General features: G+C 50.7%; 1 protein-coding gene across 2 annotated transcripts in view; it reads left to right on the plus strand.

Annotated features, from left to right (window-relative positions):
* SIN3B (SIN3 transcription regulator family member B) overlaps positions 1-12,189 on the plus strand; it is a 37,554-nt gene that overhangs the window by 14,876 nt on the left and 10,489 nt on the right. For both annotated transcript variants that reach the window (XM_027084579.1, XM_027084578.1), the window contains 5 exons: positions 4,412-4,534; positions 5,614-5,703; positions 6,161-6,279; positions 10,324-10,531; positions 11,821-11,937. In XM_027084579.1, coding sequence (XP_026940380.1) covers positions 4,412-4,534; positions 5,614-5,703; positions 6,161-6,279; positions 10,324-10,531; positions 11,821-11,937 — 657 coding nt within the window. The remainder of the gene's footprint in view (positions 1-4,411; positions 4,535-5,613; positions 5,704-6,160; positions 6,280-10,323; positions 10,532-11,820; positions 11,938-12,189) is intronic.

The following is a 12,189-nucleotide window of genomic DNA, read 5'->3' on the forward strand; positions in this document are numbered from 1 at the left end:
GATTGTTTTGGCTAGTCAGGGCCCCTTGCAATTCCATATGAATTTAAAGATTGGCTTTTCCACTCCAGCAAAAAAGGCTGTTGGGATTTTGAAAATGATTGCATTGAATCTTTCAACTGTTTTGGGGAGTTTTGCCATCCTAACAAGATTAATCCACAGATACACAGCATTTTTCCATTTATTTAAGTCTTTAGTTTCTTTCCACCGTGTTTCAAAGTTTTTTTTTCATTGTGTAAGTCTTACACCCCCTTGGTTAAATGTATTTCCAAATATTTTTTTCTTTTTGTTGTTGTAAATGGAATTGTTTTCTTAATTTCATTTTTGGATTATTCATTGCTCATGTATAGAAACAGCACTGCTTTTTTGTGTTGATTTTGTATCCTGCAACTTTGCCCTATCCAGTTTATTAGCTTTGATAGTTTTCGTGGATTCCTTAGGATTTGCTAATATGGTTTTCTTTCTTCCTTTCCAATTTGGATGCCTTTTATTTCCTGTTTTGGCCTAATTGCTCTGATGGAACTTCTAGTACTATGCTGAGTAGAAGTGGTGAGGGTCAATATCCACATCTTGCTCCTGATCTTAGAGGAAAAGCTTTCCATCTTGCACCGTTGAGTGTGATGTGAGCTGTGGGTTTTCCCTAAGCACCCTCGAGTTGAGGAAGCTCCTTCTCTTCCTAGGTTGTTGAGTGTTCTCTTTCCTCTTTTTATTCTTCCTCTTTGCCCTCGACGACAACTTGGGGTGTGAGCACACAAGAGTCCATCCTTCCCACCTTCCTGTGTCACCACCGCCTCTCCCGGGTCTGCTTCTTGAATGAAGATGCAGTGGGGGCACAGGGCTGGGGGGCAGTGGGTCTTGAAGGAAGGGGCTCGGGGGTGATAGCGGTCTGAGTTTGGATGCTGTTCAAGACTCTTAGTCGATTGGGCAGACTCCCGGTGTGCGGGTCGGGGCTTGTCCCCGTGTTACTGTCTCTGGGACACAGAGCACCATCCCTAAGAGGAGGTTCCACCCAGAAGCACTTCCTGACTCAGAGTCAGAGAAGCTCTGTGCCCATCCTTTGGGCTGAAAACAAGTCCAGGAGCTGTAACCAGTCCTGCCCACCCGCCCGGAGCCTTGTGTGTCCTGGGGGCCTGGACAGAGCCCCGTGAGCACACAGCCTGGGCCTCCTCGGGCTCTGGGTGCTACAGGCAGGCTTGAGCTGGCCGTGTCACCGTCCAGGCCTCGTTGCCTTCTCTCTCACACGGGGCTGACCGGCCCTCCTGCTCGGGTGGGGACTGAGCTGTTGTCCTTTAAGTGCTTCTCGCGGGGCCTGGCTGGCACTCAGTGTTCCGGAAAGAGCAGCTGCGGTTGTGCTGGGAAAGTAGGCCTAGAATCCCGTCTGGTCGTCTCATCCACTCCTCCCAGGGTCTCCCTCTGCATCTCCAGGACCAGCCGGCTGCCTGGCCTGCTGGAGGCTCTTGGGGGATACCAGGGGGGCGGGGGGCGGTTGAAGGAAGCCCTTGTCTGGACTCCCCGGGGGCAGGGAGCTCACCTCTACACTGGGCCTCTCAGCCCAGCTGCCTCCTCACGGCCCCATCCCCGAGTCCAGCTTTCTCCTCCGAGTCCATTATCTGCCCCGCGGATCTCTCTGAACTTCAGAATCCCTACTTGGTTTTTTTCTCCCTGTTCCCAAATACCTGTCCTTGGCAGTCCTACATCATTCCCATCTTCCTTCTCTGTGTGCTTCTGCTCGTCAAAGACTCTCCTAACTGGCTCCGGGGGCCGCGTGGCTGAGGAGCAGAGGGCTCTCACCACCTGCTTCCCGCCTCATACTCTTCTTGTGTTGGCTTAGCCCAAGGTTGTGGGTGCTTGGGCCTCTGTGTCCCCGGGAGCCCAAGCTACATGCTGCCACCTGCTGTAAAGCCCTGTGTTGCTCCCTTGTACAGTTGGTGGATAGTTTTGGGGTCTCATCCTCTTGGGTCTTGGCCTCAAATCTCACCTCTGACCCTGGCGTTGGCAGCTTTTACCCTGAACCCCATCCCCGCAGAGATGTGTGCACAGTGGCATCCCTGGGTGGCCTTCCCAGGGTCATTGCTGTCAATGCTTCAGGGTCCAGGGGCAGTCTACCCTCATGGCCTCAGGGAAGAAAGGCCTGGCTCTGTCCCTGGCCAGCTTTTGCTGCTGCACAGCTCACATGAACTTTTTGCAGGTCTTGGTTCCTGAGTTATCATCTTGATGGGTCGGGGTTGGGGGTGAGTAGAGCCTCTTGTCCTCTGAGGGCTGTGGTTGCAGTGCCCCCTGGTGGACACAACTTGGCATTTACCAAGTTGGACACTGACAAAGCCCACCCTAGAAAATAAGCATTTCTCTCAGAAAAGCACCTGCCCACAGAGTTTCTTTAAATGGCATTTGCTATCAATTCAGCAGTGTTTTTTTTAAGTGTATATTGTGTAATTAGAACTGTCTTGTACATTTTAAAAGATTTAATCAACTTTTAAAAATTACTAAAATGCTCATAAATAATTTGTCATATAGAATGATCTTTTCATTAACTTTTAGATTTCTGTTAAAACTGCAGGAAAAAGAAACCAAAGGTGAAATTTGATATTGTCCTAATTAAACTCGACTGCTTTGCCTAGATCAGGGCTTCGCAAAGTTTTTCTATAAAGGGCCAGACAGTAAGTATCTTAGGCTTTGCAGACCAGACAGTCTGGGTGGCAAAGACGCAGCTCTGCCGTGGTAGCGGGAAAGCAGCCACAGGCCCGTACGTCAGCGAATGGGCATGGCTGTGCGCCAGTCCCTATGTGAATGGTCTTTGGGGGTCTTCTGCCTCAGGCATTTGCACATTGGGACATTTAACTGAAACCAAAGAACTGCCTGAACTGTTAGGGGAAGATCAGTGGTACTGAGCTTGCCTTCCAGCTGGGTGAGCTTAGCCGGGCAAGCAGTGGGTGCCCACTTTCCTCTCAACCCCGCCCCCACCCCCCCACCCAAGTCGTACTTAGCGCGTCATATCGTCACCTGTCCCCCTCCTTTAGGAATTGGTGTTTGCACCTGTTCTGGGATCTACAGCAAATACCAGTTGAGAATTATTCCACATCAGGTTCTTGGAGTAGCCTTGGGTCTTCGGATAACTAATCCCTCCAAAGGAGCTTAATCCTCGAAGGGACAGGTTTTGCCTGTAGTTAAACAATAGGTCTTTATTATTACGATTATGAGTATAAAAATAGTACATGCTCATGAGAAAAGTCAGGCATTCGTGAGAGCATCAAGTATGAAAAGTTAGCTTCCCTTTTTCCTATTCTCAGTTTCCTCACAGTTAAGTACTTACAAGTGTCTTATAGTATGTATCTTTCCAGAAATCTCCTCTGAATGTGCAAACAAATGTTTATCCTTTTAAAAAAGATGGCGTCCCATTTGTTCTGCCCCTAGGGTTTTTTCTGTTTGTCCTAACAGTGTATCCCGTATGCCTGTCCCTAGCAGTGACACAGTGGACACAGAGACACAGAGCTAACTCATAGCTGACAGCTGCCTCTGTTTGGTTCGGATGCACCACGACTTGTTCACCCGGCCCACGCTTTGGGCTGACAGCACAGCCTTCACGTAGTGTCTCTGCATATAGGCCCCGTGGTGGGAGCGGGTGCAGGCAACGTGAACGTAGTGGGGCTGATTGCAGTGTGCCTCTCCAGCCCAGCCCTGAAGAAAAGCCATGGTCTGTTCACCTTCCCCCCCGCCTGCTCTGACTTTCATACAGATGCAAATGCCGAATAGATCCTTCCAGAACCATTCTTCATAAATATTGCCAGCACCCTAACCTGTTAATCAGTGCTTGGTGTAGAGCCTGGGAGGACTAGCAGTGAGCACCCCACCAAGTGATGACATTGTCCCCAAGATGCGTTTTCTTATTCGTAGGAAAGATTGCAAACTTGACTGGAACCCCTCCTCCCCCGCCCCAGTGACCTGGCACCGTCAACTTCTTCCTCTTGCTGCCAGGGCCTTGCACATTGCTGGTCCTCTAGCCTGAAATTCTTTTCCTTTCTGTGGTGCGCTCGAACATACAGGCAGACACCCTGTCAGTGGTCTGCTGGGTGAGCCCCACACGCCAAGGCCCAGCTTCAGTGTCTGCCCACTGAGCCCTCCCTCACCTGTCAGGACCCTCGCCCATCGAGGCCTTCCATGAGCCTTCTCCCAGCCTCACAGTGCGCGACTGTGGTGAGCTGGGTACACGGGTCTTTCCTCCAGTAAACGTGAGCATCTTGAGAGCCAGGGTCACCTCGCACTGGGACAGAGCCCCTGGCCCGTGGCAGACAGTGCTTGCTGGGGCCACGAGCTGAGCTGCAAGTGGTTCCACGCACTAGGTTACATTGAGAACCAGCACTGATGGGCCTGGCTGTGTCTCTCCAACGCTGACCACCTCCTGTGTTTGTGTCCTTAGTTCACAGGAAATGGGCCGTGCGAAATGAACAGTGTCCAAAAGAGTGAGCACGAGAAGAATCTGGAACACAGCAAAAAGCGCTCTCGGCCCTCACTCCTCCGTCCCGTGTCTGCACCAGCCAAGGTAACTGTCAGCTGTGCACATAGGTGTGTGCATGCGTGGACACCCAGCAGCCTGGCCTTCTCTGTAGATGACTTGAGAAGCAGTATGCAGAGACCTGGGGCATGAGGCCGAGTCCAGGCTCTAGTCCAGCTTGAAATTCACTGGCTGTTGGACCTTGAGAAGTTGACTCACCTGTGAGGTGGCCAGTCACCTGTGCCCCCTGGCACACAAGATTGTGTGAGAAGGAGTGTCACCTCCTCTCGCAGAAACCGGATGTACTGCTCAGTCTGCTCCTTTTCACCATCACAGCTCTTTCACAGGCAGGGCCCTTATGTACAGTTGTGCAGGTCGGTTACTGCACAAGGTGCCCTGCTAGGGGGTGAGAGGCACTGAGGTCCAGCTCCTGTTGTTCTCATCACCTATGATGGTGATTTTCTAATTCCATCATTCTTTATGCATTTACTAGTTGGCTTTCTACTGTAAGGAAGAGCTTTTTTTCATCTCCATTTATTTAATTATGTGTATCTTCATAGACTCGGGTTATAATCCGTGACTATCACTGTTTATCTTGATGCCTAAACCGTCCCAGATCTGGCCAGTGGGGCCCTTTGGGCTGGCTCTGTGTCCTCTTGACACATCCCCATCATTCTTCAGGCATGTGGGAGATGGTTCTGTAGAGCCCTTGATGTCTCAGCAGAGTGGCCAAGTTCAGGTCCCCTTCCTATCACCATCACGGCCCACAGGACGAAACAGGCAGGGGAAGAGGTTTCTGATACAGTATCTAGGGGCATGTTTCCCTGGCTGTTCTTACTCTATGACAATCCCTCCTGACATCAAAAGAGCTAAACTGCTGAAAGTTAGATCCCAGATTGTGGGCAGAGTGGTTGTGTGACCTTTAACCCTTCACTAGGTCATGGAGGCTGAGGTGGGTGGTCCTGAGAGGTTCATCCACGGGGGTCTTGGGCAGACCTCATCCAGCACCTGATGGCGGTTCCCATCAGGAGAGCTCAGTGCTGGTGATGTTATGATTCTAATAAAGATGGACACGGGCTGCCCGTGGGAGGCACACAGTATCCATGGCATGGAATTTCTCTCTACAGAAGAAAATGAAACTCCGTGGTACCAAAGACCTGTCCATCGCCACCGTGGGGAAGTACGGCACTCTGCAGGAGTTCTCCTTCTTTGACAAGGTGAGCAGTGGGACCCATGACTTCTGGGCCTTGCCCCGTCCAGGCTGGCCTCGCCCAGCTCAGATCTGAGCAGGCAGGGTTGGGAGCCGGCGACAGGCGGCCAGTGGTGGGCAGCGGGCGGGAGGTAGCGAAACAGGTCGGAAAGGCAGAGCTCAGAGCCCACACTAAGTTTGGGGGCACATGTCTGCCACTCAGAAGCTGTGTGGCATCTCTAAAGCTGGGATGGTCCTGGGGCTTCTGTCCAGAGTCAGTGGGCAGAGCCAGTGAGATGGCTCTAGGCACATGCTGTCTGAGCCAAAGATTACTTCACGGAGAGCAGTCCGCTGCAGACCACAGCCGCCCCTTTAGAACACGCCTGTGTGGGTGACTCTGTGTGCACCTGGTGATAGCAGAGCCAGGTGTGCTCAGGAGCGGGAGTTGGGCCCGGTAGGGGCCCCCTGACTCGCTCTCCCCACAGGTGCGCAGGGTGCTGAAGAGCCAGGAGGTCTACGAGAACTTCCTCCGCTGCATCGCACTCTTCAACCAGGAGCTTGTGTCCGGCTCTGAGCTCCTCCAGCTGGTCAGCCCATTTCTAGGGTGAGCAGCACTTCTCGGGGCTCCCCACTGGGGTTTTGTTTCCGTAAACTCCTTTCACCCTTCTTTTGGCTATTGTTTTTGGAAAATGGTATATGTGTTTTTTTCGATCTTGTCTTTAAGTTGAAGTTGTTACAGAGATCATTATAGATTCACCAGCAGTTGTGAGAAAGAACACAGAGAGGTCCTGGGCAGCGTTCCCTCGTGGTAACATCTCTAGTCAGCGTCATAGCCAGTATGTTGATATTCACACAAGCCACCCATCTTTTCAGGTTTCCCATTTTACGTGTGTGTGTGTGTGTGTACAGCTGTATCACCTGTGAAGGTTGGTGTGTCCACCACCACTGTCCAGGTACCGAGCAGCTTCAGAACCACGAATATCCTTGTGTTGGCCTTTGATACCCACACCCAGGTCCCTCCCACAGCCCAAGCCCCTGACAACCCCCAATACCTGTGTTCCTTCTCTAAAGCTTATATAGCAAAAGTATTATGTAAATGGAATCACACTCTGTAACCATTCAGGATCAGCTTTTTTCACCCAGCATAATTCCCTGGAGATTCATTATGCTTTTTAAAATTCTAAGAATCAGAAATTACTGGGAAGAATGAAATGACCACACAGCATCCCTGCTGCCCAGAGAGAAACTCTGTTAGCAGATCCGTTACCCGCTTCCAGCACGTCCTGCTGCCCTGTGTGAGCTGCCCCCCGAGGGCCCGGCAGCCTCTGAGGGGGGTGGAGCTGTCCTGGGAGGTGACTGCATCCGCAGGTCATGCACCTGTGCTGTGGGAAGGGGAGTCTGCTGGCTCCCAGTGTGCTTCCCACTCACCAGCCCTGTCATGCCCAGCGAGTTTCCTAGCCCGTCTGAGCCTCAGTTTCCATTCTGTCAAAGGGGGGTCATAAATATACCTGCGCAGGGTTTCAGAAAGTTTCAAATGGGCTCTGCCTGAAGACCCTTAAAATAGCATCTCGAGGGGGCTTCCCTGGTGGCACAGTGGTTGAGAGTCCGCCTGCCGATGCAGGGGACATGGGTTTGTGCCCCGGTCCGGGAAGATCCCACATGCCACGGAGTGGCTGGGCCCGTGAGCCATGGCTGCTGAACCTGCGCGTCCGGAGCCTGTGCTCCGCAACGGGGGGGGCCAAAACAGGGGGGGGCCCGGGTACAAAAAAAAAAAAAAAAAAATAGCGTCTCAAACACGGTGAGCTTGCATTATACGTGACGTGTGCGGCGTCCTGTTTAGCCCCCAAGACAACCCCAGAGGCTGCCGGCCCTGGGGGCAGCTACCTGATTCCCTTTCTATTAATTAAAAAAGTTTTTTAAACTTTTTTTTTTAATGTAAAATAAAACACAGATCCAGGAAACCACATAACAGAAGAACGGCTTGGTGAATCGTTATTAGGCAGACACCCTTGTGCCCACCACCCAGGTCACAAATGGACCTTTGCCAACCTCCAGGAGCCCCTCCACCTGCCACTTCAGTCATGCTCCCTCCCTTGGCTTGGGAGTGACCACCTCCCTACGCTAATTACGGCGCAGCCAACCCAGGCGGACACCGCCAAACACACGGCTCAGTCTCACCTCGTGGTCTGGGTTTTGTTTTCTAATACGTCTTGTACGTCCCTCTTCATCTCTAGGTTCCCTCTGCAAGTTTATTCCTTACCGTGTCTGCATTGGCATCCCCATGGCGTGGGTGCATTTTGCCAAATGCACCTTCACATTCCCCCACATCCCTCTGTCTGTCAGGAGGCAGTGGTATCCTCTGAGTTCTTTCTGTGGTTTATTCCTTTGTTTATTCATTCACTGCAGGTTGCAAAAGAGAGCATCTCAACAGTATTTATCACCTTTTGGTGACCCAAGATAGATGCTTGATTTCTCCCTTTATTACAGTGTCAGGGTGATGAGTCGCTTTCCTGTCTCATCAGGCCAATTAGGAACTGAAAAACGGACCAATTTCTTTGGCGTTACATGAACTCATGAATTTAAACACATTCGATGTGTCTCAATACATTTTAAGCTGAGGAGACTGAGGCCCAGAACGGATACCTCTCACTCTGTCCAGGATAAGCTCTCATAAGAGAGCTTTGCACGGTGATGGGCGAGTTCAGGGGGATGAGGCCTGGAAGCCCACCCTTCGCTCATCGTCTGCTCTCGGGATCTGAGTGTGGCTGTTGAGTTTCACATAAATGGCATCACGCTGTCAGGCTGGGCTGCAGTCTTCTCTTTTTTTCTTTTTTAAACTCAGCAATTCTTAGACCCAACCGATTGTTTTTAGCGACTGCACAGCGTATGTACCATGGTTTTCTCGGCAGGGTCTGCAACAACGGACGTTTATCTCCAGTTTCCCCCTGTAATCCGTGCTGAGATTATGCTCTTGGGCTGGGATACTCAAAGATCGAGTTAGGGTCATCAGGAGGTGCTTCCATGGTGGTCCCAAGAGTGTACACACATCAGGGTGACCTTTTCACTTGGGTTAACTTTCTGGGGCTGCTAAAGGTCTGTTAACGCTCTGAAAAACCACCCAGAGCAGGGTGGCAGGTGTCACACAGTCTCGGCTAAAACGTGGCTGGTTTTTTACGTGGATTTGGACACGCTCACATCGAAGTACATCTGCGCAGCTCAGAATCCAGTGCTCTGAGCTCGGTCAGGGTCAGCTATTCCCGTTTCAACATGTGAGCAGCAGTTAGAGAGTCCAGGCGGGGGAGAGGGCCACGGGGGTGTGCAGCAAAGTGGAGAAATGAAGCGGCTTCTGCTCGCTCATCTTGAGCTGGGTTCACGCCCACCCCCCTCCCCACCATGAGGCCTCTGTTTGCATGGGCAAGCTGCTTTCTGTGTTTGTACACCCATGGGCAGCTGAGTGCAGTGGCCCAGAGAGCTGCCACCTGGTGACAGCATGGCTGGAGTTGGGGCTGGAGTGGGGTAAGCCTCCCCTTCAGAGTGGTTTATCCTGCTGTAACCTCAGGCATCCTCTACACCCATGTTGTTGATGTCTTCCTTCCCTGCATTTCCGTTGGCTTGTGGGTTTTCCTTGTGAGCTGAGTTGGCAGGGGTCCTTACAGGCGGGCCGCCTAGGGGCACATAGTTAATGAGGGGAGACTGCCAGGCTTAGTAATGGCAGGATCATCACACCAGCTGTCAAAATATCTGCACCCTTTCTGTAGGATTTGATATTCATTTAAACATTAATGCAGATGACATTGGGGGTCAGTTGCGTTAAAATCTTCCCATCGACATGCACGACCATTACATTATGAGAATTTGTCTAGGGAGGGGGTCTCCCTCTTGAGGGAGGAAGGCCCTGGAGCTGGGAAGCAGATTTTATCTGTCAAGGGCCAAGGGTCACTGCTAACCAGCTTCTGGCATTATGCACAAGCAATACTACAGGCAATACTAAAGGAGTGGATGTGACCGACTGTTTACAGGCAGATGTGGGGAGGTTGACTAGTTTGCTGATCCTTGGCTTAATGCCGGCCTCTTCCAGTCAGGGAACATACATCACTGACCCCAGCTTCTGCCAGTCCAGGTCATTTTATTTGGCGTGTTCAAGGACCTCCCGCAAGTGGTGGGGCCTGGTTGGTGACAGAGGGCTGGAGGGCAGATTCACACACGCGGCAACTTCACACGTGTTGGATGCTCGTTCTGCCTCTCGCCCCTCCTCTCTGATGTTGATTCTGACCATCTTTAACTGCCGGCATCAACATGAAGCCATTTAAACATCTCTAGATCATTCTCAGAAGGCCCTCGGGATGCTACTTACCGTTTGTCTTTATTTTTTTTTTTTTTTAAATTAAAAAAAAATTGAAGTATAGTTGATTTACAATGTTGTGTTAGTGTTTGGTGTACAGCAAAGGGATTCAGATATATATATTTATTTATTCTTTCTCAGATTCTGTTCCATTATAGGTTATTATAAGATACCAAATATAGTTCCCTGTGCTATACAGTAGGACCTTGTTGTTTATCTATTTTATATATAGTAGTGTGTATCTGCTAATCCCAAACTCCTAATTTGTCTCTCCCACCTCCCTCCGACTTGTCTTTATTTCTGAAGGAAATTTCCAGAACTCTTTGCACAGTTCAAGTCCTTCCTGGGGGTGAAAGAGCTGTCCTTCGCCCCACCCATGAGTGACAGATCCGGGGATGGAATAAGCCGGGAAATCGACTACGCCTCGTGCAAGCGCATCGGATCCAGCTACCGGGCGCTCCCCAAAACCTACCAGCAGCCCAAGTGCAGCGGGAGGACGGCCATCTGCAAGGAGGTAGCGCTTCCCGGGGCTCACGTCAGCTTGTGTGCTGCATGCTCCTTACCCCCTCCTGTGTTCCACGTGGAGGGCCGAGTGTTGATCCCCCCGATGGTGAACGGTGGATGGTGCCGGGATGTGCCAAACAAAATGCATGGGTGGAGATGACAGTTTCTTACCCTGCTGGTGGTTCTGGCAAGCCGCAGCGCGCACGGCGCCAGCATAGGGTTTGGCTTGTTCCTCCGTCATTTAGACTGAGGTTTATTTCTGCCTTGAGCCCGCTCTGTTCCAGGTTCACTGCCCTCAGCATGTTTCTGTTTAGCTTGACCACTGAACACTTTTTCAGAGTTAGTAGACAGGCTTACTGCATTTCCAGAATTCAAGAGTGCCTGCTGGATTCCAGGATATGTAGTCTGGGAGTCAGCAGACTATGGCCCATGAGCCAAATCCGGCCCACTGCCTGTGTTTGTAAGTAAAGTTTTATTGGCACACGGACATGCCCATTTGTTTACATACTGCCTGCGGCTGCTTTGCCGGGACGAGAGCAGAGTTGAGTACAGGCGTGCCTTGGAGATATTGTGGGTTTGGTTCCAGAGCACTGCAATAAAGCAAACATCGCAGTAAAGCGAGTCACACAAATTTTTTGGTCTCCCAGTGCATATAAAAGTTACGTTTATACTGTACCGTAGCCTGTTAAGTGCGCAGTAGTGTTATGTCTGAACAAAACAACGTATATGCCTTAATTTAAAATATTTTATTGCTAAAATAAGCTAACCATTATCTGAGCCTTCAGCGAGTCACTGATCACAGATCCCTATGACAAATGTAATAATAATGAGAAAGCTTGAAATATTGTGAGAATCACCAAAGTGTGACGCAGAGACACAGAGTGAGCAAATGCTGTTGGAAAGATGGCACCGATAAGCTTGCTCGATGCAGGGTTGCTGCAAACCTTCACATTGTTTAAAAAAAAAAAAAAAGGCAGTATCTGTGAAGCACAATAAAACGATGTATCCCTGTAGACCTGACAGACCAAATGACCTGCAAAACCTAAAATATTTATCTGGCCCTTTACAGAGAAAGTTTGCCAACCCCAAAGTATTGATAGTAAGATTTGTTCACTTGATCAAAGCCACGTTTTCTCTTAAAACCACTTTAAAAGTAATTTTACTATTTGTATGATAAGGTAATTTCCTGTAAACTCAGTATTGTTACTTATCCTCGTATCTTCTACGCTGGACAACACAGTAAACCACTCTGGCAGTGGGGGCCTGGCGCGCTGGTCACGGCATTTCCTCTTGGTGCAGGTACTGAACGACACCTGGGTGTCCTTCCCCTCCTGGTCAGAGGACTCCACCTTCGTCAGCTCCAAGAAGACGCCCTACGAGGAGCAGCTGCACCGCTGTGAGGACGAGCGTTTCGAGGTGTGTGTGCAGGCCCGCCTTCTCCACGGCCCTGCCCTCGCTTTCCCCAGTTCATCTCCTCTGCACCCTGGGATGTATGTATCCTGATCCTCCTTGAGCCCTCTCGTCTCCTTTAGAGTATCAGGGATTCCAGCACTTTCCAGCAGGGGGCACCTCCTGAAAGCCTCCCTTTTCTGCCTTGCTGGCCTGCAGGCAGGCTAGGCATTGTGTGTGTGTGTGTGTGTGTGTGTGTGTGTGTGTGTGTGTGTGTGT

Source organism: Aethalodelphis obliquidens, unplaced genomic scaffold (genome assembly GCF_003676395.1).
Source record: "Aethalodelphis obliquidens isolate GAN/ISIS:26980383/991018 unplaced genomic scaffold, ASM367639v1 scaffold53, whole genome shotgun sequence".
NCBI classification, from domain to species: Eukaryota; Metazoa; Chordata; class Mammalia; order Artiodactyla; family Delphinidae; genus Aethalodelphis; species Aethalodelphis obliquidens.